At 58.8% G+C, this 26365-nt stretch overlaps 1 protein-coding gene across 1 annotated transcript in view; it reads right to left on the reverse strand.

The window, feature by feature from the left end:
- Positions 1 to 547: 547 nt before the first annotated feature.
- The window catches only part of LOC139232918 (MFS-type efflux pump MSMEG_3705-like), a 36220-nt gene continuing 10402 nt past the window's right edge, over positions 548 to 26365 (reverse strand). Inside the window, exons 3-9 of the mRNA XM_070863411.1 lie at positions 17737 to 17884; positions 15465 to 15627; positions 13084 to 13309; positions 10676 to 10869; positions 8474 to 8558; positions 8051 to 8248; positions 548 to 702 (exon numbers count right to left, since the gene is read on the reverse strand). Of these exons, the coding sequence (XP_070719512.1) occupies positions 557 to 702; positions 8051 to 8248; positions 8474 to 8558; positions 10676 to 10869; positions 13084 to 13309; positions 15465 to 15627; positions 17737 to 17884 (1160 nt within the window). The 3' untranslated portion in view covers positions 548 to 556. The remainder of the gene's footprint in view (positions 703 to 8050; positions 8249 to 8473; positions 8559 to 10675; positions 10870 to 13083; positions 13310 to 15464; positions 15628 to 17736; positions 17885 to 26365) is intronic.

Raw genomic sequence — 26365 nt, forward strand, 5'->3', positions numbered from 1 at the left:
CCCCCCATCACAACCCCCACCCCTCCATCACAACCCCCACCCCTCCATCACACCCCCACCCCCCCATCACACCCCCACCCCCCCATCACACCCCCCACCCCCTCCCCATCACATCCCCCACTCCCCCTTCATAACCCCCACCACACCCCCCACCCCCACCCACCCCATCTTCACCCCCACCTACACCCTGTCCTCACCCCCACCTACACCCTGTCCTCACCCCCACCTACACCCTATCAACCCCCCCCACCTCGTCCCCACCCACCCCGTCTCCAACCCCACCTACCACTCCCGCCACACATGCCCCACCCCCTCACCTCGTCTCCGCCCACACCTTGTGCCCACCCACCCCGTCCTAAACCCCACCCACCTACTCACGCCCCCATTGCCCCCGCCCCCCCACTCACACCCCCAACTCATCCCCAACCTCTTCTCCCTTCCCCACCACATCCCCAACCCCACCCCCCCTTCTCCCCCCATCACAACCCCACCCCGCCCAGGCAGCGCCCATCGCAGACCAGACCCTCCCTCACAGAGACTGCTCCCGTTGAAGGTCTCAGCTGTCTTTCCGAGCCCCCCGCTCACTCGTTGCACCGTGGTCGGACAGACTCTCGGGTCCCAGCAGTGGCCGCGATTCCTCATCGGAGACCAGCTTCTGATCGCGGCGCAGGACGCTGAGGGTCAGCAGGAAGAGCAGTGACCCTGAAACAAGAGACAGCCACTCAAAACTAACACATGCAGCAACGCAGGGAGACATGGAGAGTATTTGGTACAAAAGAGCAGTGAAAGGGAGCGTAACAACAACAGCTTGCATTTATATAGCGCCTTTAACACAGTAAAATGTCCCAAGGCGCTTCACAGGAGCGATTATCTGAAAAATCTGAAAAAAAGTCACATAAGGAGATATAAGGACAGGTGACCAAAGCTTGGTCAGAGGTAGGTTTTAAGGAGCGTCTGAAAAGAGGAAAGAGAGAGGGAGAGGCGGAGAGGTTTACGGAGGGAGCCTGCTCCGCCATTCAATCTGATCATTGACTCAGCTCCACTTTCCTGCCTGCTCCCCATAACCCTTTACTCCCTTATCACTCTAACATCAATCTATCTCTGCCTTAAATTTATTCAATAACCCAGCCTCCAGAGCTCTCTGGAACAGAGAATTCCACAGATTTACAACCCTCTGAGAGAAGAAGTTTCTCCTCATCTCAGTTTTAAATGAGCGGCCCCTTATTCTGAGACTATGCCTCCTAGTTTTAGTTTCCCCTATGAGTGGAAACATTCTCTCTGCATCCACCTTATCGAGCCCCCCAGTATCTTATATGTTTCGATAAGATCACCTCTCATTCTTCTGAACACCAATGTATATAGGCCCAACCTACTCAACCTATCCTCATAAGTCCGGGGTTGGTGAGGCCTATAAAAGGCCCAGCGGGAGAGTGAGGCGGCGGCAGTTGGAGCAGCGCGAGTCCGGGGTTGGTGAGGCGTGCTTGTGCAGCTACAGGGAGAAGGCATAAAAGAAGTAGAAAGAAACAGAAGGGTGACGTCACAGCCAAGGGGGTGGGTGATTGGCTGGTGATTGGTGAGTAGTTTATCTTTTTTCTCTTCTATAACAGTGAGTAAACTTTAGCATTGTTGTTGCCTATCTAAGGGTTAAGTCATGACAGGACAGCTCGGTCGCGTGTTATGCTCCTCCTGTACCATGTGGGAATTCAGGGACGACTCCAGTGTCCCTGACGACTACGTGTGCGGGAAGTGTGTCCGCCTCCAGCTCCTGACGGACCGCGTTGTGGAGTTGGAGCTGAGGGTGGATTCACTCTGGAGCATCCACGATGCTGAGAATGACGTGAGTAGCACGTGTAGAGAGTTGGTCTTACCGCAGGTGAAGGGTCCACAGCCAGATAGGGAATGGAAGACCAGCAGGAAGAGTAGTGCAAGGGGGGTGGTGCAGGGGTTCCGTGTGGTCATCCCCCTGCAAAACAGATACACTGCTTTGAGTGCTGTTGGGGGGGATGATTCATCGGGGGAGGGCAGCAGCGGCAAGGTTCATGGCACCATGGCTGGCTCTGTTGCACAGGAGGGCGGGAAAAAGAGTGGGAGAGCGATAGTGATAGGGGATTCAATTGTAAGAGGAATAGATAGGCGTTTCTGTGGCCGTAACCGAGACTCCAGGATGGTATATTGCCTCCCTGGTGCAAGGGTCAAGAATGTCTCGGAGCGGGTGCAGGACATTCTAAAAAGGGAAGGAGAACAGCCAGTTGTCGTGGTGCACATTGGTACCAACGACATAGGTAAAAAAAGGGATGAGGTCCTACGAAACGAATTTAAGGAGCTAGGAGCTAAATTAAAAATAGGACCTCAGAAGTAGTAATCTCAGGATTGCTACCAGTGCCACGTGCTAGTCAGAGTAAGAATCGCAGGATAGCGCAGATGAATACGTGGCTTGAACAGTGGTGCAGCAGGGAGGGATTCAAATTCCTGGGGCATTGGAACCAGTTCTGGGGGAGGTGGGACCAGTACAAACCGGACGGTTTGCACCTGGGCAGGAGCGGAACCAATGTCCTAGGGGGAGTGTTTGCTAGTGCTGTTGGGGAGGAGTTAAACTAATATGGCAGGGGGATGGGAACCAATGCAGGGAGGCAGAGGGAAACAAAAAGGAGACAAAAACAAAAGACAGAAAGGAGATGAGGAAAAGTGGAGGGCAGAGAAACCCAAGACAAAAAACAAAAAGGGCCACTGTACAGCAAAATTCTAAAAGGACAAAGGGTGTTAAAAAAACAAGCCTGAAGGCTTTGTGTCTTAATGCAAGGAGTATCCGTAATTAGGTGGATGAATTAACTGTGCAAATAGATGTTAACAAATATAATGTGATTGGGATTACGGAGACGTGGCTCCAGGATGATCAGGGCTGGGAACTCAACATCCAAGGGTATTCAACATTCAGGAAGGATAGAATAAAAGGAAAAGGAGGTGGGGTAGCATTGCTGGTTAAAGAGGAGATTAATGCAATAGTTAGAATGGACATTAGCTTGGATGATGTGGAATCTATATGGGTATAGCTGCAGAACAGCAAAGGGCAAAAAACGTTATTGGGAGTTGTGTACAGACCTCCAAACAGTAGTAGTGATGTTAGGGAGGGCATCAAACAGGAAATTAGGGGTGCATGCAATAAGGGTGCAGCAGTTATAATGGGTGACTTTAATATGCACATAGATTGGGCTAACCAAACTGGAAGCAATACGGTGGAGGAGGATTTCCTGGAGTCAATATGTCGAGGAACCAACTAGGGGGGAGGCCATCTTAGACTGGGTGTTGTGTAATGAGAGAGGATTAATTAGCAATCCCGTTGTGCGAGGCCCCTTGGGGAAGAGTGACCATAATATGGTGGAATTCTGCATTAGGATGGAGAAGAAACAGTTAATTCAGAGACCAAGGTCCAGAAGTTAAAGAAGGGTAACTTTGAAGATATGAGGCGTGAATTGGCTAGGATTGATTGACGAATGATACTTAAGGGGTTGACTGTGGATGGACAATGGCAGACATTTAGAGACCGCATGGATGAACTACAACAATTGTACATTCATGTCTGTCGTAAAAATAAAAAAGGGAAGGTGGCTCAACCGTGGCTATGAAGGGAAATCAGGGATAGTATTAAAGCCAAGGAAGTGGCATACAAATTGGCCAAAATAGCAGTGAACCCGGAGACTGGGAGAAATTTAGAACTCAGCAGAGGAGGACAAAGGGTTTGATTAGGGCAGGGAAAATGGAGTACGAGAAGAAGCTTGCAGGGAACATTAAGACGGATTGTAAAAGTTTCTATAGATATGTAAAGAGAAAAAGGTTAGTAAAAACAAACATAGGTCCCCTGCAGTCAGAATCAGGGGAAGTCATAACGGGGAACAAAGAAATGGCGGACCAATTAAACAAGTACTTTGGTTCGGTATTCACTAATGAGGACATTAACAACCTTCCGGATATAAGAGGGGTCAGAGGGTCTAGTAAGGAGGAGGAACTGAGGGAAATCCTTATTAGTCGGGAAATTGTGTTGGGGAAATTAATGGGATTGAAGGCCGATAAATCCCCAGGGCCTGATGGACTGCATCCCAGAGTACTTAAGGAGGTGGCCTTGGAAATAGTGGATGAATTGACAGTCATTTTCCAACATTCCATTGACTCTGGATCAGTTCCTATCGAGTGGAGGGTAGCCAATGTAACCCCACTTTTAAAAAAAGGAGGGAGAGAGAAAACAGGGAATTATAGACTGGTCAGCCTGACATCGGTAGAGGGTAAAATGATGGAATCAATTATTAAGGATGTCATAGCAGCGCATTTGGAAAGAGGTGACATTATAGGTCCAAGTCAGCATGGATTTGTGAAAGGGAAATCATGCTTGACAAATCTTCTAGAATTTTTTGAGGGTGTTTCCAGTAGAGTGGACAAGGGAGAACCAGTTGATGTGGTATATTTTGACTTTCAGAAGGCTTTCGACAAGGTCCCACACAAGAGATTAATGTGCAAAGTTAAAGCACATGGGATTGGGGGTAGTGTGCTGACATGGATTGAGAACTGGTTGTCAGACAGGAAGCAAAGAGTAGGAGTAAATGGGTACTTTTCAGAATGGCAGGCGGTGACGAGTGGGGTATCGCAAGGTTCTGTGCTGGGGCCCCAGCTGTTTACACTGTATATTAATGATTTAGACGAGGGGATTAAATGTAGTATCTCCAAATTTGCGGATGACACTAAGTTGGGTGGCAGTGTGAGCTGCGAGGAGGATGCTATGAGGCTGCAGAGCGACTTGGATAGGTTAGGTGAGTGGGCAAATGCATGGCAGATGAAGTATAATGTGGATAAATGTGAGGTTATCCACTTTGGTGGTAAAAACAGAGAGACAGACTATTATCTGAATGGTGACAGATTAGGAAAAGGGGAGGTGCAACGAGACCTGGGTGTCATGGTACATCAGTCATTGAAGGTTGGCATGCAGGTACAGCAGGCGGTTAAGAAAGCAAATGGCATGTTGGCCTTCATAGCGAGGGGATTTGAGTACAGGGGCAGGGAGGTGTTGCTACAGTTGTACAGGGCATTGGTGAGACCACATCTGGAGTATTGTGTATAGTTTTGGTCTCCTAACCTGAGGAAGGACATTCTTGCTATTGAGGGAGTGCAGCGAAGGTTCACCAGACTGATTCCCGGGATGGCGGGACTGACATATCAAGAAAGACTGGATCAACTGGGCTTGTATTCACTGGAGTTCAGAAGAATGAGAGGGGACCTCATCGAAATGTTTAAAATTCTGATGGGTTTAGACAGGTTAGATGCAGAAAGAATGTTCCCAATGTTGGGGAAGTCCAGAACCAGGGGTCACAGTCTAAGGATAAGGGGTAAGCCATTTAGGACCGAGATGAGGAGAAACTTCTTCACCAAGAGAGTGGTGAACCTGTGGAATTCTCTACCACAGAAAGTTGTTGAGGTCAATTCACTAAATATATTCAAAAAGGAGTTAGATGTAGTCCTTACTACTCAGGGGATCAAGGGGTATGGTGAGAAAGCAGGAATCGGGTACTGAAGTTGCATGTTCAGCCATGAACTCATTGAATGGCGGTGCAGGCTAGAAGGGCTGAATGGCCTGCTTCTGCACCTATTTTCTATGTTTCTATGTTTCTAACCCCCTCATCTCCGGAATCAACCTAGTGAACCTTCTTTGAACAGGCTCCAATGCACGTATATCCATCCTTAAATACGGAGACCAAAACTGTACGCAGTACTCCAGGTGTGGCCTCACCAATACCTTGTACAATTGTAGCAGGACTTCCCTACTTTTATATTCTATCCCCCTTGCAATAAAGGCCAACATTCCATTTGCCTTCCTGATTACTTGATGTACCTGCAGACTAACTTTTTGTGTTTCATACACAAGGACTCCTAGGTCCCTTTTTACCAGAGCATTTTTTAATCTCTCCCCATTTAAATAATAATTTTCTTTTTCCTACTGAAGTGGATAACCTCACATTTTTCCACATTATATTCCATCTGCCAAATATTTTGCCCACTCACTTAGTCTATATCCCTTTGCAGATTTTTTGTGTCCTCACAATTTGCTTTCCCACCTATCTTTGTATCATCAGCAAATTTGGCTACATTACACTCGGTCCCTTCATACAAGTCATTCATATAGATTGTAAATAGTTGAGGCCCCAGCACTGATCCCTGTGGCACCCCACTAGTTACAGTTTGCCAACCGTAAAATAACCCATTTATTCCGACTTTCTGTTTTCTGTTAGTTAGCCAATCCTCTATCCACCCTTAACCCCTCAAATCCTCTTGTAATAAAGGCCAACATACCATTTGCTTTCTTAATTGCTTGCTGTACAAGGACACACAGGTCCCTCTGAACACCAACATTTCCCAATCTCTCACCATTTAAAAAATACTCTGCTTTTCTATTTTTCCTACCAAAGTGGATAACTTCACATTTCTCCACATTATATTCCATTTGCCATGTTTTTGCCCACTCACTGAGCCTGTCTCTATCCCCTTGAAGCCTCTTTGCATCCTCCTCACAACTTACATTCCCACCGAGTTTTTTATCATCAGCAAACTTAGATATATTACAGCACCGATCCTTGTGGCATCCCACTAGTTACAGCCTATCAACCCGAAAATGACCCGTTGATTCCTAATCTCTGTTTTCTGAATAGGCGACAGACCCCATCCAAATGGCAGCCATGTGGTCATTTAACCGGTTGGCCCCTCGAGCCTGTTCTGCCATTCAATGAGATCATGGCTGCTCTGTATCTTAACTCCATCCACCCGCCTTGGTTCTATAAAAGCCAACCAGGCTGGTGTGGAACTGTAGTCACCTATAGGCCCAGACCGGGTAAGGACGACAGGTTTCCTTCCCTGAGGGACATCAGTGAACCCCCATTGGGTTTTTAACCACAATCCAGTCACTGTTACTGAGCCTAGCGTTTTATTCCCAAACAAAGAATGAATTCTCAAACTGCCCACGGTGCGGTTTAAACTCCCATTCTCTGGATTATGAGGCCAGTAACAGAACCACTACCCTCCCGTAGCCCAGAAATTCCCGCAGACTCGGTCTCTCACCCTCTGAACCACACTTTAAGGTGGGTCTCTGGATGGAGCAAAATCCGAGTGGAGTCAGCGGAGAGGAGGAGGGAGAGGGAAGGAGGTGGCGAGAGGGAGGAGGGAAAGGAGGAGAGTGCGAGAGGAAGAGGTGGGGAGAGACGGAGGGGAGGAGGTGGTGGTGGAAGGAGGGAAGGAGCGGGTAAGGGACAGGGGAGGAGGGAGGGGACGTGGAGTCGGGGGGGGGAGATGGAGGGCGGGGGGGCGGAAGGTGGGGAGGGGGAGGGGGAGATGGAGAGCGGAGGGGAGGAAGATAGGAGGAGAAGAGCAAAGGGAGAGGATGAGGTGGGGAGGGAGGGAGGGGATGTGGGAAGATGGGAGAGGGGGTGATGGAAGGTGGGGAGGGGGAGAGCAAAGGGAGAGGATGAGGTGGGGAAAGAGGGAGGGGAGGAGGGAAGGGACGTGGGGAGATGGGAGCGGGGATGATGGAGGGCAGAGAAGGTGGGGAGTGGATGGAGAGAAGGAGAGAGGGAAAGGAGGAGAAGGGGTGAGCGGAGGGAGAAGAGGTAGGGAGAGAGTGGGGGGAGGAGGTGGTGGTGGAAGGAGGGAGGGAGCGGAGAGGGGGGAGGAGGGAGGGAACGTGGGAGGTGGGGGAGGGGGAGGTGGGGAGGGGGAGATGGAGGGCGGAGGGGGGAAGGTGGGGAGGGGGAGGGAGAGATGGAGGGCGGAGGGGGAAAGATGGAGGGCGGAGGGGGGAAGGTGGGGAGGGAGAGATGGAGGGCGGAGGGCGGAAGGTGGGGAGGGGTTGGAGGAGGAGAGGAGTCCTGAGGACAGAGGTTTGTGGATGCCTACAATGAGGCCCGTGGGCTGGGTTGACTGGAGCTCCAGGATTGGGTGTTGGTAATGCCGGACGGTGAATGTAAATCAGTGGATGTGGTGACGGTATGTTGCGGAGTGTGGTGAGGAGGTAACATACCAGCGATGTACATGCCCGGGCACAGCACCAGCAGGGCGACCCGCAGGCCCCAGAGCTTAGTCAGCGAAGTAACCAGCAATGGGGCATTCCCTCCAACGTTGGAAATGATGAAGATGTAAATGGCCACGGCAGGAGTTCGAACGTCCGCAGACACCAGCTCAACAATGATGGTCAGCGTCACACCAATCCCCATCTCACCTGGGGGCAAAGAGAGAGGGAAGGTCACTCACAGAGAAACTATCGTCTGTGGGCAACGGCTCAACTCCAGAGAGAGCGCAGAATCTCACCGCGGGATCTCCCCACAAACAGAATCTCACCACTCACGGGGCTCCCTGACCTTCATCCCCCCCCTCCCCCGACCCCCCCCACCACACGTCCAACACACCCATCCCAAGCAGCGAGTTAATATGGAGAGCCACTCACCGAATATATTGGCTGGGATTAAGGTGAGGAAACAGTAGGGAGGATTCAGCCAGAGAGCCCCCGCCACAAATGGAGCAGCTACAACCTGCGGGAAAGAGACAGCGTGAGACACAGACCGCCCCTCCGACAGTGCGGGGCTCCCTCAGTACTGCCCCTCCGACAGTGCGGCGTTCCCTCAGTACTGCCCCTCCGACAGTGCGGCGCTCCCTCAGTACCGCCCCTCCGACAGTGCGGCGCTCCCTCAGTACCGCCCCTCCGACAGTGCGGCGCTCCCTCAGTACCGCCCCTCCGACAGTGCGGCGCTCCCTCAGTACCGCCCCTCCGACAGTGCGGCGCTCCCTCAGTACTGCCCCTCCGACAGTGCGGCGCTCCCTCAGTACTGCCCCTCCGACAGTGCGGCGCTCCCTCAGTACTGCCCCTCCGACAGTGCGGCGCTCCCTCAGTACCGCCCCTCCGACAGTGCGGCGCTCCCTCAGTACCGTCCCTCCGACAGTGCGGCGTTCCCTCAGTACCGCCCCTCCGACAGTGCGGCGCTCCCTCAGTACTGCTCCTCCGACAGTGCAGCGCTCCCTCAGTACTGCCCCTCCGACAGTGCGGCGCGCCCTCAGTACTGCCCCTCCGTCAGTGCAGATTTCCCTCAGTACTGCCCCTCCGACAGTGCAGCGCTCCCTCAGTACTGCACCTCTGACAGTGCAGCGCTCCCTCAGTATTGTACCTCCGACAGTGCAACGCTCCCTCAGTATTGTACCTCCGACTGTGCAACACTCCTTCAGTACTGCACCTCTGACAGTGCAGCGCTCACTCAGTACTGCCCCTCCGACAGTACAGCACTCCCTCAGTATTGTACCTCCAACAGTGCAGTACTCCCTCAGTATTGTACCTCCGACAGTGCAGCGCTCCCTCAGTATTGTACCTCCGACAGTGCAGCACTCCCTCAGTACTGCACCTCTGACAGTGCAGCGCTCACTCAGTACTGCCCCTCCGACAGTGCAACGCTCCCTCAGTATTGTACCTCCGACTGTGCAACACTCCTTCAGTACTGCACCTCTGACAGTGCAGCGCTCACTCAGTACTGCCCCTCCGACAGTACAGCACTCCCTCAGTATTGTACCTCCAACAGTGCAGTACTCCCTCAGTATTGTACCTCCGACAGTGCAGCGCTCCCTCAGTATTGTACCTCCGACAGTGCGGCGCGCCCTCAGTACTGCCCCTCCGACAGTGCAGATTTCCCTCAGTACTGCCCCTCCGACAGTGCAGCGCTCCCTCAGTACTGCCCCTCCAACAGTGCAGCGCTCCCTCAGTACTGCACCTCTGACAGTGTAGCACTCCCTCAGTACTGCCCCTCCGACAGTGCGGCGCGCCCTCAGTACTGCCCCTCCGTCAGTGCAGATTTCCCTCAGTACTGCCCCTCCGACAGTGCAGCGCTCCCTCAGTACTGCACCTCTGACAGTGCAGCGCTCCCTCAGTATTGTACCTCCGACAGTGCAACGCTCCCTCAGTATTGTACCTCCGACTGTGCAACACTCCTTCAGTACTGCACCTCTGACAGTGCAGCGCTCACTCAGTACTGCCCCTCCGACAGTACAGCACTCCCTCAGTATTGTACCTCCAACAGTGCAGTACTCCCTCAGTATTGTACCTCCGACAGTGCAGCGCTCCCTCAGTATTGTACCTCCGACTGTGCAACACTCCTTCAGTACTGCACCTCTGACAGTGCAGCGCTCACTCAGTACTGCCCCTCCGACAGTACAGCACTCCCTCAGTATTGTACCTCCAACAGTGCAGTACTCCCTCAGTATTGTACCTCCGACAGTGCAGCGCTCCCTCAGTATTGTACCTCCGACAGTGCAGCACTCCCTCAGTACTGCACCTCTGACAGTGCAGCGCTCACTCAGTACTGCCCCTCCGACAGTGCGGCGCGCCCTCAGTACTGCCCCTCCGACAGTGCAGATTTCCCTCAGTACTGCCCCTCCGACAGTGCAGCGCTCCCTCAGTACTGCCCCTCCAACAGTGCAGCACTCCCTCAGTACTTTGGACTGGGGCTCGATCCGCGACCTGGCTCAGAGACGAGAGTGCTGTCAACTGAGTCGCGACTGTCAATGATGCACCACACGGGCTGTGCGTTTACTCAGCGGACCCTCTGTGGGCTGACCGCTGTCAGACCGGGGAAGCGAGTGGGATCGCCGCCACAGAAATACTCACCTGGCTGATGACCAGCACCCAAACCCGTGCATACAATCCGCTCCTCTTGACCAACAGGTCCGAAATATAGCCTCCAGCAACGGCCCCGAGACAGCCCCCGACCAGCGGTATCCACGACAACCAGCGGCCCACATCCACACCGCTGTAGTACAGGTTGAAATACACTTGGGTGTTGTAGGCCCAAACATACCCTCCTGAAATCAGCAAAAACCAGTCCGTCACTTCAATACCAGAGGCTGCTTATGCCAAGGCTCCAGCCCGCCCAAGGAGGAGCAACATCACACAGGCTGACCTTTGCCCTTCCCTAAACTCATTCATAGAACCATAGAGATTTACAGCACGGAATGAGGCTATCCAGCCTAATCCCACTTTCCAGCTCTTGGTCCGTAGCCCTGTAGGTTATGGCACTTCAAGTGCACATCCAAGTACTTTTTAAATGTGGTGAGGGTTTCTGCCTCTACCACCTTTCAGGCAGTGAGTTCCAGACCCCCCCAACACCGTGAGTGAAAAAATTCTTGGGACGTGCCCGGGATTTATTCCCCTGAGGGCGTCAGAAGGCAGTTAACAGTTAACCACACTGGTGTGGGACTGGAGTCACCTATAAGCCCAGACCGGGTAAGGACGTCAGGTTTCCTTCCCTGAGGGACATTGGTGAACCCGTTGGGTTATTAACCACAATCCGGCAGCTTTATGGTCACTGTTACTGAGCCCAGCTTTTATCTCCAAATTCCCAAACAGCCGATCATGGGATTGGAACTGACCATCTCGGGGCGATTCGTCCAGTAACAGCACTCTACAGCCCGAGCCCATCAGAGCTGGGTTCAACAGCAACCTGTCTGGGCCAGTTGAGAGCCTCCCTGGGCAGGCCCCATGCGTAGGGAAACCTTGGGGGAGTGCTCCATGCTGCTGGACCCCCAACTCAGCACCTTCCTCGATGCCACCCTGGCCCCAGGCTCCGGGGCCCGTCACACTCAGGGTTTGTGGGAGGACACTGGGCCACGAACAAACCGAGACACGGGACTATGACAGGCCAGTCTGGGACAGTCCCAGAACGGCAAAAATAACACATCAAAGTAAATAAAAAGGAAACTGTGAAAGTGGAAAAACAGTGAGGAAAATATCCAGGTGGGAGCTCTGTTTCACATGGGACAGTGTAGAGGGAGCTTTACTCTGTATCTAACCCGTGCTGTACCTGCCCTGAGAGTGTTTGATGGGACAGTGTAGAGGGAGCTTTACTCTGTATCTAACCCGTGCTGTACCTGCCCTGAGAGTGTTTGATGGGACAGTGTAGAGGGAGCTTTACTCTGTATCTAACCCCATGCTGTACCTGCCCTGGGAGTGTTTGATGGGGCAATGTAGAGGAAGCTTCATTCTATACGTAACCCCGTGCTGTACCTGCCCTGGGAGTGTTTGATGCGACAGTGTAGGGGGAGCCTCACTCTGTACCTAACCCCGTGGAAGTGTCTCTTTCACTGATGTGACGACGAGCTGTCCAGGTAACAGGTGACGATCGCTAATTATGAAAGCAGAATCGGAGATTTTGCTCAGTTCATTTGAGAGCAGCGAGATCGAGTGAGGTAAATGGAACAGAAGGATTAGACCTTGAGCCTGGTGATCAATGGGACATCAGTGAACTGGGAAACCGTTCCATGGTGGGATATTACAGGGTGCGGGGAGTGAGGAGAGAGTAGGATTAGACTGGGTGGGATATTAAAGGGTGCAGGGAGTGAGGGGGAAAGCGGGATTAGACTGGGTGCGATATTAAAGGGTGCAGGGAGTGAGGGGAGAGTGGGATTAGACTGGGAGGGATATTAAAGGGTGTGGAGAGTGAGGGAGAGAGTGGAATGAGACTGGATGGGGTATTACATGGTGCAGGGAGTGAGGGGAGAATGGTATTAAGACTTGGAGGGATATTAAAGGGTGCGGGGAGTGAAGGGAGAGTGGGATTAGACTGGGTGGATATTAAAGGTGTGGGGAGTGAGGAGGTGAGTGGGATTAGACTGGTTGGGATATTAAAGGGTGCGGGGAGTGAGGGGGAGAGTGGGATTAGACATGAGTGGGATATTACAGGGTGCGGAGAGTGAAGGGAGAGTGGGATTAGACTGGGTGAGATATTAAACCGTGTGGGGAGTAAGGGGAGTGAAGGGAGAGTGGGATTAGACTGGGTGGGGTATTAAAGGGTGTGGGGAGTAAGGGGAGTGAAGGGAGAGTGGGATTAGACTGGGTGGGGTATTACAGGGTACGGGGAGTGAGGGGGTAAGTGGGATGAGACTGGGTGTATGCAGGAGCGTTCTACGGATCCATGAAGTTGATCAGTTTTCCAGTGAGGTGTTAGGGGCGTTTCTAAGATGCGAGGAGGTGCTATATAAATGCAAGTCTCTCTGTGTCTATCTTTCCCATTCAATTACCGGCGTTCCTGACGGAGCCAGCGAGGCAGAGGAGCAGGAGTGAGGGTCTGATGAATGGTTTCAGACCCTGCTGCACTTTTTGTCGGATGCTGAGCCTGTGGGTCACGGCGGCTTCTGTATCTCCGTCGCTTTGCTTTCCTGGTGGAGTTTCCCGAACGGTCAGCAGGAGGACCACGCTCACGATGAACCCTGGGATCGCGCTGAGGAAGAAGGCCCATCTCCAGCCCTGAGTCAAGCAGTGTCAGAAAATCATAAAAACATAAGATCATCAGAGTTAGGAGCAGGAGTTGGCCATTCGGCCCCTTGAGCCTGCTCCGCCATTCAATGAGATCATGGCTGATCTTCTACCGCAACTTCACTTTCCTGCACTATCTCCAAGTCCCTTAATATCAAAAAATTTATCGATCTGTGTCTTGAATATACTCAAAGACTGAGCCTCCACAGCCCTCTGGGGTAGAGAATTCCAAAGATTCACCACCCCCTGAGTGAAGAAATTTCTCCTCATCTCAGTCCTAAATGGCCGACCCCTTATTCTGAGACTGTGACCCCTGGTTCTAGACTCCCCAGCCCGGGGGAAACATCCTCCCTGCATCTACCCTGTCAAACCTGTAAGAATTTTGTATGTTTCAATGAGATCACCTCTCATTCTTCTAAACTCGAGTGAATATAAACCTAGTCTACTCAATCTCTCCTCATATGACAATCAGTCTGGTGAACCTTTGTTGCACTCCCTCTATGGTAAGTATATCCTTCCTTAGGTCAGGAGACCAAAACTGTACACAATACTCCAGATGCGGTCTCACCAGGGCCCTATATAATTGCAGTAAGACATTTTTACTCTTGTACTCAAATCCTTTTGTAATAAAGACCAACATTTGCTTTCTTAATTGCTTGCTGTTCCTGCATGTTAACTTTCAGTGATACGTGTACAAGGACTCCCAGGTCCCTCTGAACACCAACATTTCCCAATCTCTCACCATTTAAAAAATACTCTGCTTTTCTATTTTTCCTACCAAAGTGGATAACTTCACATTTCTCCACATTATATTCCATTTGCTATGCTCTTGCCCACTCACTGAGCCTGTCTATATCCCATTGAAGCCTCTTTGCATCCTCCTCACAACTTACATTCCCACCTAGGTTTGTATCATCAGCAAACTTGGATATCTTACATTTGATCCCCTGATCCAAATCATTGATATAGATTGTAAATAGCTGGGGTCCAAGCACCGATCTTTGCGGCACCCCACTAGTTACAGCCTACCAACCCGAAAATGACCCGTTTATTCCTACTCTCTGTTTTCTGTCCGTTAACCAATCCTCAATCCATGCTGGTATATTACCCCAAACCCCATGAGCCCTAATTTTGTTTAATAACCTCTTGTGTGGCACCTTATCGAATGCATTCTAAAAATCCAAATACACCACATCCACTGGTTCCCCCTGATCTATTCTGCTACTTACAACCCCAAAAAACTCTGACAGATTTGTCAAACATGATTTCCCTTTCATAAATCCGTGTTGCCTCCAACCAATCCTATTATTATTTTCTGAGTGCCCTGTTACCACGTCCTACTAATAATAGATTCTAGCATTTACCCCTGCGACTGATGTCAGGCTAACTGGTCTGTAGTTCCTCGTTTTCTCTCTCCCTGCTTTCTTAAATAGCAGGGTTATATTAGCTACCTTCCAATCTGCGGGAACCGTTCTAGAATCTATGGAATTTTGGAAGATGACAACCAATGTATCCACTATCTCTATCGCCACCTCTTTCACCATCACAAGCTCTCACCCTCCTTAATCCGCAGTCAGACATTGACGTACTTCATTGGCAGTGGAGTGCTTTGGGACGTCCTCAGTTTGGATACCCCCATCCCGCTCAGTGGGGTATCCAAACTGAGGACTTCCCAAAGCGCTTCACAGCCAATGAAGTACGTTTAAAGTGTAGTCACTGTTGTAATGTGGGAAACACAGTAGCCAATCTGCGCACAGCAAGCTCCCACAAACAGAAATGTGAATAATGCCCAGATAATCGGTTTTTAGTGATGTTGGTTGAGGGGTAAATATAGTCCAGGACCCTGGGGCAAATTCTCCCTGCTCTTCTTCCAATAGTGGCCATGGGATCTTTTACATCCACCCGAGAGAGCAGACGGGGACTCGGTTTAACGTCTCAGGAGGCAATCCCCGGAACTTGTTTTAGCCATTTGCTGTCCATTTTGGATATTCGTACCTTAATCCTTCTGCATGCTGAGGTCGACTCACAAAGAGGCTCCCTTTGAGGGAGGGGCAGCCGAGACAACAGAGATTAGTTCACTGGGAGGGGCTGGTGGGGTTTGTGGTGGGGGGCCCGGGGGTCCTACAGCACGAAAGACGATGCTTACCTGGCCCAGGATGTTGGCCCTGGTAACGTAGTTCCCCACAGCGTACGAGAGGCTGTAGCCAGCGTAGATCCCCCAGTTATAGAAGCCCATTGCTGAGCCTCGGACCACCTCGGGGAAATAGTCCACGATCAGACTGACTGCGAAGGGTGTGCACCCGGCCTCGCTGTGAAACGAGACACAAGACGTCAAACCAACAGCAACACTCAGCTGCCAAAATTCCAGAGAATCTTACCGTACAGAAGGAGGCCATTTGGCCCATTGTACCTGTGCCGGCTCTGTGAAAGAACGATCCCATTAGCCCCACTCCCCCATGATCTTCCCCCACAGCCCTGCACCTTTTCCCCCCTCAGGTATTTATCCAATTCCCGTTTGAATGTTACTATTGAATCTGCTCCCACCGCCTTTTCAGTCATCGCGTTCCCGATCACAACAACTCGCTGCGTAAAAACATTCTCCTCATCTTACCTCTGGTTCTTTTGGCAATTATCGTAAATCTGTGTCCTCTGGTTACCGACCCTCCTGCCACTGGAAACAGTTTCTCCTCATTTACTCCATCAAAACACCTCATAATCCTGAACACCTCCATTAAATCTCCTCTTAACCTTCTCTGCTCTAAGGAGAACAATCCCAGTTTCTCCAGTCTCTCCACATCACTGAAGTCCCGCATCCCTGGAACCATTCTGGTCAATCTCCTCCGCACCCTCTCCAAGGCCCTGTGCTCAGATCTGAGCCCAATGCTGTTCCCATCTGACATCCACCCGTCCTGTCCCGCACGACCTGGGGGTAGGGTGATCGGGTCAGAGTCCAGGCTCAGCTTTCTTCTCCATAACTGGAGGATACATGGCACTCCAACTGCTGTGGTGAGCTAACCCAGCACAGACCCTGCCCCATTCCCAGGGCCCAACTCATCCAATGCCTCATTCCCTGCTCCGCACAACTCGCCCCGCTTGCCAAACCCAATGATCCATTCACCACACCATTATCTGCTGCTTCCAACTCAACGTAGTCTGCAACCCGCAATCAACTCCCCCACTGCCCAACATCCCCCACCCAACTCCCCCTGCAACCAACTCCCTCTGCACCCAACATCCCCCACTCAACTCCACCCCCATCCAACTCCCCCAACCAACTCCCTCCCACCCAACATCCCCCCCACCCAACTCCACCCCCACCCAACTCCCCTCACCTTACATCCCCCCACCCAACTCCTCCCCCCCTCGCCCAACTCCCCCAGCCCAACTCCTCCCCCTCCCGCCCCCAACACCCCTCTCACCCAACTCCCCCCCCACCCAACTCCTCCCCGCCCACCCAACTCTCCTCCCACCCAACTCCCCCCTCTCACCCAACCCTCCGACATCCAACTCCCCCTGACCTTACATCGCCCCCACCCAACTCCACTCCCCCCCAACTCCCCCAACCAACTCTCTCCCACCCAACATCCCTCCCACCCAACATGCCTCCCACCCAACTCCACTCACCTTACTTCCCCCCCACCCAACTCCTCCCACCCCCGTCCAACTACCCCCCGCCCAACACCAACCCACCCCATCGCCAACACCCCTCTCACCCAACTCCCACCTCAACCCCAACACCCCTCTCACCCAACTCCCCCCTCACCCAACTCGCCCCCGCACCCAACTCGCCCCCGCACCCAACTCACCCCCGCACCCAACTCGCCCCCGCACCCAACTCGCCCCCGCACCCAACTCCCCCCCCACCCAACTCCCCCCCCACCCAACTCCCACCCACACCAAGCACCCCCCATCCAACTCCCCCCGCATCTAACACAACACACCCCGCACCCAACTCTCCTCCCACCCAACTCCCCCCTCCCACCCACACCAAGCACCCCCCCCATCCAACTCCCCCCGCATCTAACACAACACACCCCGCACCCAACTCTCCTCCCACCCAACTCCCCCCTCCCACCCAACCCTCCCGCATCCAACTCCCCCCACCTTACATCCGCCCACCCACCCAACTCCCACCCACCTTACATCCCCCCCCACCCAACTCCCCCTGCAACCCCCACCCTCGCCCAACTCACCCCAACCCTCATCCGACTCACTCACCGTGTGGAGAGTCACTGCCCCAGACCTACACCCTCTGCACCTCACTCCAAATACCACTCATAAACAAATTGGTGAGATTTGTGTGGTGGGGAAATGGTGGTATGGTGCTCAGTGTCCGGGGCCCAGGAACCACAATCACCGGGACAGGGACTGGCAAATGGTCAGTGAGGGTACAACTATGCGGAGCATGCGGACATCACCTGATCCCTTGTCCAAAGCGCAGTAGCACCAGGTGCCAATACTGCTTGGCGAATCCCATCAGCAGCGTCATGAGGCTCCAGAGGAAGAGGCTGGCAGACAGGAAATTCTTCCGATTGACAGAATCAGCCATGAATCCAACAAAAATCCCTGAGGCAAAATAAAACACAGAAAGCTGGCATTAGCGCACTGCTCCAGGACCTGGGAGGGAAGGTCGGACTCCAACACCACAACTCACCCACAATACTCACACACACACTGAGGCGCGACAGATCAGTGAGTAGGGCCCAGGCTGTTCAATGCTGACTGAGCCATATCATTGGCTGAGCCCAATGCCCGATCTCAGTGCCTGTAGATCGAGAGGGCCAATCTAGCGAAGGTTCTTGCTCCCGATTGCCCAGTGACTAATGGGAAACTCTGTGCTGGGTGAGGCTTGGGTGCCCGCCTGGATTGTAGAACCAGAGAATTTTTAAAAGATATGCATTTATATAGCGCCTTTCACGACCACAGGACGTCTCAAAGCGCTTTACAGCTAATGAAGTACTTTTAGAATGTAGTCACTATTACAGCACAGAAGGAGGCCTTTTGGCCCATCGAGCCTGTGCCGGCTCTGTGAGAGAGCGAGCCAATCAGTCCCACTCCCCACGCTCTTTCCCCACTCCCCACGCTCTTTCCCCACTCCCCTTCCAAGTATTTATACGATTCTCTTTTGGAAGTTACTATTGAATCTGCTCCTACCGCCCTTTCAGGCAGCGTGTTCCCGATCACAACAACTCACTGGTCGCGGTGGGGGGGGTCAGGGGACATGGGGTGGTGGCAGAGGGGTCGTGGGACCCGGGGTATTTGTGGGGGGTCGGGCGACAGGGGGTAGTTGTGGAGGGGTCGGGGGACATAGTGGTGGTGGGGGGGGGGGCTGGAGGACACGGGATGGTGCGGGGGGTCGGGGGACACAGGGGGAGACGGGGGGCTCGGGGGACATGTGGGGGCCGGGGGACACAGGGGGCTCGGGGGACAGGGAGGGGGGGTGGGGGACACGGGGGGAGGTCGGGGCACACAGGGGGTTGGGGGGGGGGGTCGGAGGACACGGGGGGGGTCAGGGAACAGGGGGTGGAGGTGGGGGGGAGGGGGACACAGGGTGGCGGAGGGGGTCCGGGGTCATGGGGGGGTGGTTGGGGAACACAGGGGGGGGTCGGTCGTTACAGGGGGGTCAGGGGGCTGGTGGTGCAGGGTCGGGGGACACGGGGTGGAAGTGTGGGGTGAGGGGGACACAGGGTGGCAGATGGGGTCCGGGGTCATGGGGGGGTCGGGGAACACAGGGGGGGTCGGTCGTTACAGGGGGGGTCAGGGGACACGGGCTGGTGGTGCAGGGTCGGGGGACACGGGTGGATGTCGGGGGACACGGGGTGGTGGGGGGGGTCGGGGAACACGGGGTGGAGGTGGGGGGCTGGGGGACCTGGGGTGGGGGTTGGGGAACATGTGGGGGATCGAGGGACACGGGGGGGGGGGGTCGGGGGACACGGGGTGCTGGCGGAGGTGGTCGGGGGTCACGGGGGGGTCAGGGGACACGGAGTGGTGGTGGGAGGTCGGGGGACACGGGGGTGTCAGGGGACACATGGGTGGTGGCAGGGGGTCGGGGGACAAGGGTGGGGTGGGTCAGTGAACACAGGGGGGGTCAGGGGGCGAGGGACACGGGGGTATCAGGGGACAAGGGGTGATGGTGGGGGGGTCAGGGGACATGGCGGGGTCGGGGGATACGGGGGTGGTGGCAGGGGTACACGGGGTGGGGGTCGGTGGACATGGGGGGTGTCAGGGGACACCGGAGGGGTCAGGGGACACGGGTGGGGTCGAGGGACCGGGGAGGGGGTCGGGGGACACGGTGGGGGTTGGGAGACACGGGGGGGTCGGAGGACACGGGGGGTCAGGGGACACGGGGGGGTCAGGGGACACGGGGGGGTCAGGGGACACGGGGGGGTCAGGGGACACGGGGGGGTCAGGGGACACGGGGGGGGTCGGGGACACAGCGGGGGTCGGGGACACAGCGGGGGTCGGGAGACTCGGGGGGGCAGCGGACACGGGGGGGGTCGGAGGACACGGGGGGGTCGGGGGACACGGGGGGGGATGGTGGACACGGGGGAGGTCGGAGGACACGGGGGAGTAAGGGGACAACCTGGGGGTCGGGGGACACGAGGGGGGTCGGGGGAGGTCGGGGGACACGGTGAGGGTCAGGGACACAGCGGGGGTCGGGGGACTCGGGGGGTTCGGGGGACACGGGGGGGTCATGGGACACGGGGGGGTCGGGGGAAATGGGGTGGTCAGGGGACACGGGGGGTCGTAGGACACGGGGAGGTCGGGGGACACGGGAGGGTCGGGGACATGGGGGCAGTCGTGGGACAGGGGAGGGGGTTGGGGGACACGGGAGGGGTTTGGGGGACACGGGGGGGTCGGGGGACACGGGGGGGTCGGGGGACATGGTGGGGGTCGGGGGACACGTGAGGGGTCGGGGGACACGGGGAGGTAGGGGGACATGGCGGGATCGGGGAACATGGGGGGGTCAGGGGACACGGAGTGGTGGTGGAGGTCGGGGGACAAGGGGGGGTGAGGCGGCTCGGGGGACACGGGAGGGGTTGGGGGACGCGGGGGGGTAGTGGGTCACAGGGGGGTCAGGGTACACTAGATGGTGGTGAGGGGTCAGGGGACACGAGGGTGGTGGCAGGGGGACATGGGGACACGGGGGGGGGTCGGGGGACACAAGGTGGGGGGGTTCAGGGGATATGGGGGTGTGGGGGGTTTGAGGGACAAGGGGAAATGGGGGGGTGGGTTCTAGGAACACGGGGGGTGGTGGGGTTCGGGTGACACGGCAGGGTCGGGGGATACGGCGGGGTCGGGGAACACGGGTGGTTGTCGAGGGACACGGGGTGCTGGTGGGGGGCCGGAGACACGGGGGGGTTCGGGGGACATGGGGGGATCTGGGGACACGGGGGGGTTCAAGGGACACGGGGGGGGGTTCAGGGGACACGGGCTGGTGGTGGGAGGTCAGGGGACACGGGGTGGTCAGGGGGACATGGGGGAGTCGGGGAACACGTGGGGGTCAGAGGACATTGGGTGGTGGTGGGGTACCGGGGGACACGGGGTGGAGGACACGGGGGGGGGGGGGGGGTCGGGGACATGTGGGGTGTCGGGGGACCAGAGGGGGATCGGGGATCACGGGGGCATCATGTGACCCGGGGGTTTGGGGGTCACGGGGGGGTGTCAGGGGATATGGGGTGGTGGTGCGGGGTCGGGGACACGGGGGGAGGGGTCGGTGGTCATGGGGGTTCACAGGACACGGGGTGGTGGGGGGGGGGGTCGGGAGACACGGGGGGTCGGGGGACACGGGGAGGTTCGGGGGACAAGGGAGGGTCGGGGGTCAAGGGGGCATCATGTGACCTGGGGGTTTGGGGCTCACGGGAGGTTCAGGGTACACAGGGTGGTGGTGCGGGGTCAGGGACACGGGGCGGGTTAGGGGACACGGAAGGGGATCGGGGGTCACGGGGGGGTCAGGGGACACGGGGAGCGGGTCGGTGGTCATGGGCGGGCCAGGGGACACGGGGTGGTGGGGGGGGATCGGGGGACACAGGGGGAGGTCGGGGGACACGGGGGAGGTCGGGGGACACGGGGGATGGGGAGGTCGGGGATCATGGGTGGGGGTCGTGGGACACGGGGGTTTCGGGGGTCACGGGGTGGTGGTGGGGGGTCGTGGGACACGGGTGGGTCGGGGAACATGTGGGGGTCGGGGGTGACGGGGGGGACAGGGGACACGAGTCGGGGGTCAGTAGACGCGGGTGGGTTGTGGGTCACAGGGTTGTCAGGGGACACGAGATGGTGGTAAGGGGTCAGGGGACACGGGGGGACCAGGGGACACGGGGGGGTCAGGGGACACAGGGGAGGTAAGGGGACCCGGGGGACACGGGGAGGTCGGGGGACACGGGGGGGGTCGAGGGACACGGGGAAGGTAGGGGGACACGGGGGGCTCGGGGGATACGGGGTGGTGGCGGGGGTTCGGGGGCTCAGGCGACACGGGGGGGATGGGTCGGGGGTCATGGGGGGGGTCAGGGGACACGTGGTGGTGGTGGGTCAGGGGACATGGGGGGGCTCGGGGGAAACGGAGGGGGGGGCTGGGGGGATCAGGGGACAAGGGGTGATGGTGCGGGGTCGGGGACGTTTCGGGGGACACGGGGTGTGGTAGGTGGCCAGGGGACACGGGGTGGTGGGGGAGGTCGGGGGACACGTGCGGGTCGGGGGACATGGGGGGAGTCGGGGGTCACGGGGGCGTCAGGGGCGCTGGGTGGTGGTCGGGGGGCGTCGGTGACATGGGGGGGTCGGGGGTCATGGGTTGGTGGTGAGGGGTCGGGGACACGGTGGGGGGGGGCAGGACCACGGGGGAGGGTCAGGGGACAGGGGGGGATCGGGGGTCACAGGGGGGTCAGGGGACACGGGGTGGTGGCGCAGTTTGGGGACATGAGGTGGTGGGGTGTGTCGGGGACGCGTGGGGGGGTCGGGGGACACGGGGAGGTCGGGGGACATGGGGTCGGGGGACATGTGGTCATGGCGGGGTCGGGGGACACAAAATAGTGGGGAGGTCGGGGAACACTGGGGGGAGCGGAGACACGGGGTGTCGGGACATGAGGTGGGGGGTCAGGGAACACGGGGGGGCGGGGAGGCAGGGGAGTCGAGGGACATGGGGTGGTGGTGGGGGGTCAGGGGACACGAGGTGGGGGACGGAGGTCACGGGGGGGTCAGGTGGCAAGGGGGGTCGGGGATATGGGGGGATGGGGGAAGTCGGGGACACGAGGTGGTGGCGGCGGTCGGGGGTACACGTGAGGGGTCGGGGGGGTTCGGGGGGTCAAGGGGGGGTCGGGTGACACGGGGTGGTGGGGGGGGTGGGGGACACGGGGGGATGGGGGGGTCCGGTGACACGGGGTGGTGGTGAGGGGTCAGGGGACTCGGGGGGTAGAGGGACATGGGGTGGTGGGGGGTTTCGGGGGACACGGGGGGATGGGGGTCCAGGGACACGGGGGGGTGGGGGGGTTCGGGGGACACGGAGAGGTCGGGGGAGACGGGGTGATCGTGGGGGGGTCAGGGGACGCGGGGGGTTGGGGGTCTCGGGCGGAGTCGGGGGGCACGGTGTGGTGGTGATGGCTCAGGTGACACGGTGGGGGTCGGGGACACGGGGGGGGGGGGGTTGGGGGTCACAGGGGGGTCAGGGGACATGGGATCGTGGTGCGGGGTCGGGGACACGGTGTGGTGGTGGGGGATCAGGGGACACGGGGGGGATCGTTGGATGCGGGAGGGTCGGCGGACATGGAGTGGTGTCGGGGTCGGGGGACACGGGGTCGTGGCGGGGTTGGAGGACACGGGGTGGCGGGGGGGGTCCGGGAGACACTGTGTGGTGGGGGGGTTCGGGGGACACCGGGGGGGATCGGGGCACAAAGGGGGATGGGGGAGTCGGAGGACACGGGGGAGTGGCGGGTGGTCGGGGGACACGGGGGGGGTCTGGGGACACGGGGGGGTCGAGGGTCACGGGGCGGTAATGGGACACGGGGTGGTGGGGGGGGGGTCAGGAGCCAGGAGGGGTCGGGGGACACAGGGGTGTCGGGGGACACGGGGTGGTGGCAGGGGGTCGGGGGCCACGGGGGGCTCGGGGGTCACGGGGGGATCATGGGACATGGAGTGATGGTGGGGTTGAGGGGACTGGGGGAGCGTCAGTTGACACGGGGTGGTGGGGGGAGTCAGCGGACACGGGGGGGGTCGGAGGACATGGGCTGGTGGGGGGATGGGGGACACGGGGGGTATGGGGGGGGTCCGGGGACACGGGGTGGTGGTGAGGGGTCAGGGGACTCGGGGGGTAGGGGGACATGGGGTTTTGGGGGTTTTCGGGGGACACGGGGGGGTGGGGGGTCAGGGGACACGGGGGTTTTTGGGGGAGACGGGGGGGTCGGGGGATATGGGGGATGGGGAGAGTCGGGGTCACGAGGTGGTGGCGGTGGTTGGGGGACACGTGAGGGGTCGGGGGACACGGAGGGTGTTCAGGGGGGGTCGTGGGACATGGGGGGACGGGGGACACTGGGTGGTGGCGGAGGGGGTCGGGGGGTCAGGGGTCAGGGGACACGGGGGGGTCAGGGGACACGCAGTGATAGTGGGGTTGAGGGGACGGGGGGGTTTGGGTGGCTCGGGGTGGTGGGCATGGTCGGCGGACACGGGGGAGTGGCGGGGGACACTGGATGGTGGAGGGGGGGTCGTGGGGACACGGGGGGTGTTGGGGGACACGGAGGGGTCGGGGACAAGGAGGGGGTCGGGGGACAAGCAGGGGCCGGGGGTCACGGGGACGCTCAGGGGACACGGGGTGGTGGCAGGGGGTCGGGGGGACATGGGGGGGCCGGGGGACAAGGGGGGTTCGGAGGTCACGGGGGGTCAGGGGGCAAGGGGGGGTCGGGGGACACAGGGTGGTCGGGGGACATGGGGGGGGTCAGGGGACACGGGGGAGGGGGTTTCGGGGGTCACGGGGGGTCCGGGGACACAGTGTAATGGTGGGGTTGAGGGGACGGGGGTGTTCGGGTGACACGGGGTGGTGGGGGGGGGTGTCGGGGGACATGGGGGGATGGGGGGTCGGGGGTCACGGTGGGGTGGGTGGGGTTCGGAGGACACGGAGAGGTCGGGGGACACGGGGTGATCGTGGGGGGGTCAGTGGATGCGGGGGGTTGGGTGTCTCGGGCGGAGTCGGGGGACACGGTGTGGTGGTGATGGCTCAGGGGACACGGTGGGGATCGGGGTCACGGGGGGGTTGGGGGTCACAGAGGGGTCAGGGGACATGGGATCGTGGTGCGGGGTCGGGGACACGGTGTGGTGGTGGGGGATCGGGGGATGCGGGGGGGTCGGCGGACATGGAGTGGTGCCGGGGTCGGGGGGGCACGGGGTGTTGGGGGGTGTCGGGGGTCGCGGGGGGGGGTCGGGAGACACGGGGTCGTGGCGGGGTTGGGGGACACGGGGTGGCGGAGGGGGTCCGGGAGACACTGTGTGGTGGGGGGGTTCGGGGGACACCGGGGGGGGATCGGGGGATACAGGGGGATGGGGAAGTCGGAGGACACGGGGGAGTGGCGAGTGGTCGGGGGGGGTCTGGGGACACGGGGGGGTCGAGGGTCACGGGGGCGGTAATGGGACACGGGGTGGTGGGGGGGGGTCAGGAGCCAGGAGGGGTCGGGGGTCACAGGGGTGTCAGGGGACACGGGGTGGTGGTGGGGGGGTCAGCGGACACAGGGAGTGTCGGGGGACACGGGGTGGTGGCAGGGGGTCGGGAGACACGGGGGGGGTTCGGGGGGATAAGGGGGTCGGGGGACACGGGATGGTGGTGGGGGGTCAGCGGACACGGGGTGGTGGCGGAGGAGGTCGGGGACACGTGGGGGGTCGGGGGTCACGGGGGGGTCACGGGACATGGAGTGATGGTGGGGTTGAGGGGACTGGGGGAGCGTCAGGTGACACGGGGTGGTGGGGGGGTCAGCGGACACGGGGGGTCGGGGTTCACGGTGACATGGGGGGGTGGGGGACACGGGGACATGGGGGGGTAGGGTCGGGGGACACGGGGAGGTAGGGAGCACGGGGTGGTGGGTGGTTTCGGGGGACACGGGGTGGTGGGGGACATGGGGAGGTAGGGGGGATCAGGGGAAACGCGGGAATGGGGGGCATCAGGGGACACGGGGGGGTGGTGGGTTTCAGGGGACACGAGGGGTGGGGGTTTCGGGGGACACGGGGGGTGGGGGGTTTCGGGGGACACGGGGAGGTAGGGGACACGGGGGGATGGGGGGTCAGGGGACACGGGGTGGTGGCGTGGTTGGGGGACACGGGGTCGTGGCGGGGTCGGGGACACGGGGTGATGGGGGATTTCGGGGGACACGGGGGGGGTCGGGGGACACGGGGGGGTCGGGGGACACGGGGGGGGTCGGGGGACACGGGGGGTGGTCGGGTGACACGGGGGTCGGGGACACGAGGGGGTCGGGGGACACGGGTGGATCGGGTGACACGGGGTGTTCGGGGGACACAGGGGGTCGGGGGACACGGGGGGGTTGGGTGACACGGGGGGGTCGGGGGACACGGGGGGGTCGGGGGACACGGGGGTGGTCAGGGAAACGGGGGGGTCGGGGGACATGGGGGGGGTCGGGGGACACGGGGGGTGGTCGGGGGACACGGGGGGTCGGCGGTCACGGGGGGGTCGGGGGACACGGGGGGTGGTCGGGGGACACGGGGGCGTGTTCGGGGGACACGGGGGGGTCGGGGGACACGGGGGGGTCGGGGGACATGGGGGGGTGGTGGCGGGAGGGGTCGGGTTTCACGGGGGGGTCGGGGGACACGGGGAGGTCGGGGGACACGGCGGCGTGGTGGGGTCGGGGACACGGGGGGGGGCGGGGGACACGGGGGGGGTCGGGGGACACGGGGTGGTCGGGGGACACGGGGGGTCGGGGGACACGGGAGTGTCGGGGGACACGGGGTGGTTGGGGGACACGGGGAGTCGCGAGACACAGGGGGTGGTCGGGGGACACGGGGGGGTCGAGGGACACGGGGGGGTGTTCGGGGGACACGGGGGGTGGTCGGGGGACACGG

The sequence above is a fragment of the Pristiophorus japonicus genome, chromosome 20 (genome assembly GCF_044704955.1).
Source record: "Pristiophorus japonicus isolate sPriJap1 chromosome 20, sPriJap1.hap1, whole genome shotgun sequence".
NCBI lineage: Eukaryota > Metazoa > Chordata > Chondrichthyes > Pristiophoridae > Pristiophorus > Pristiophorus japonicus.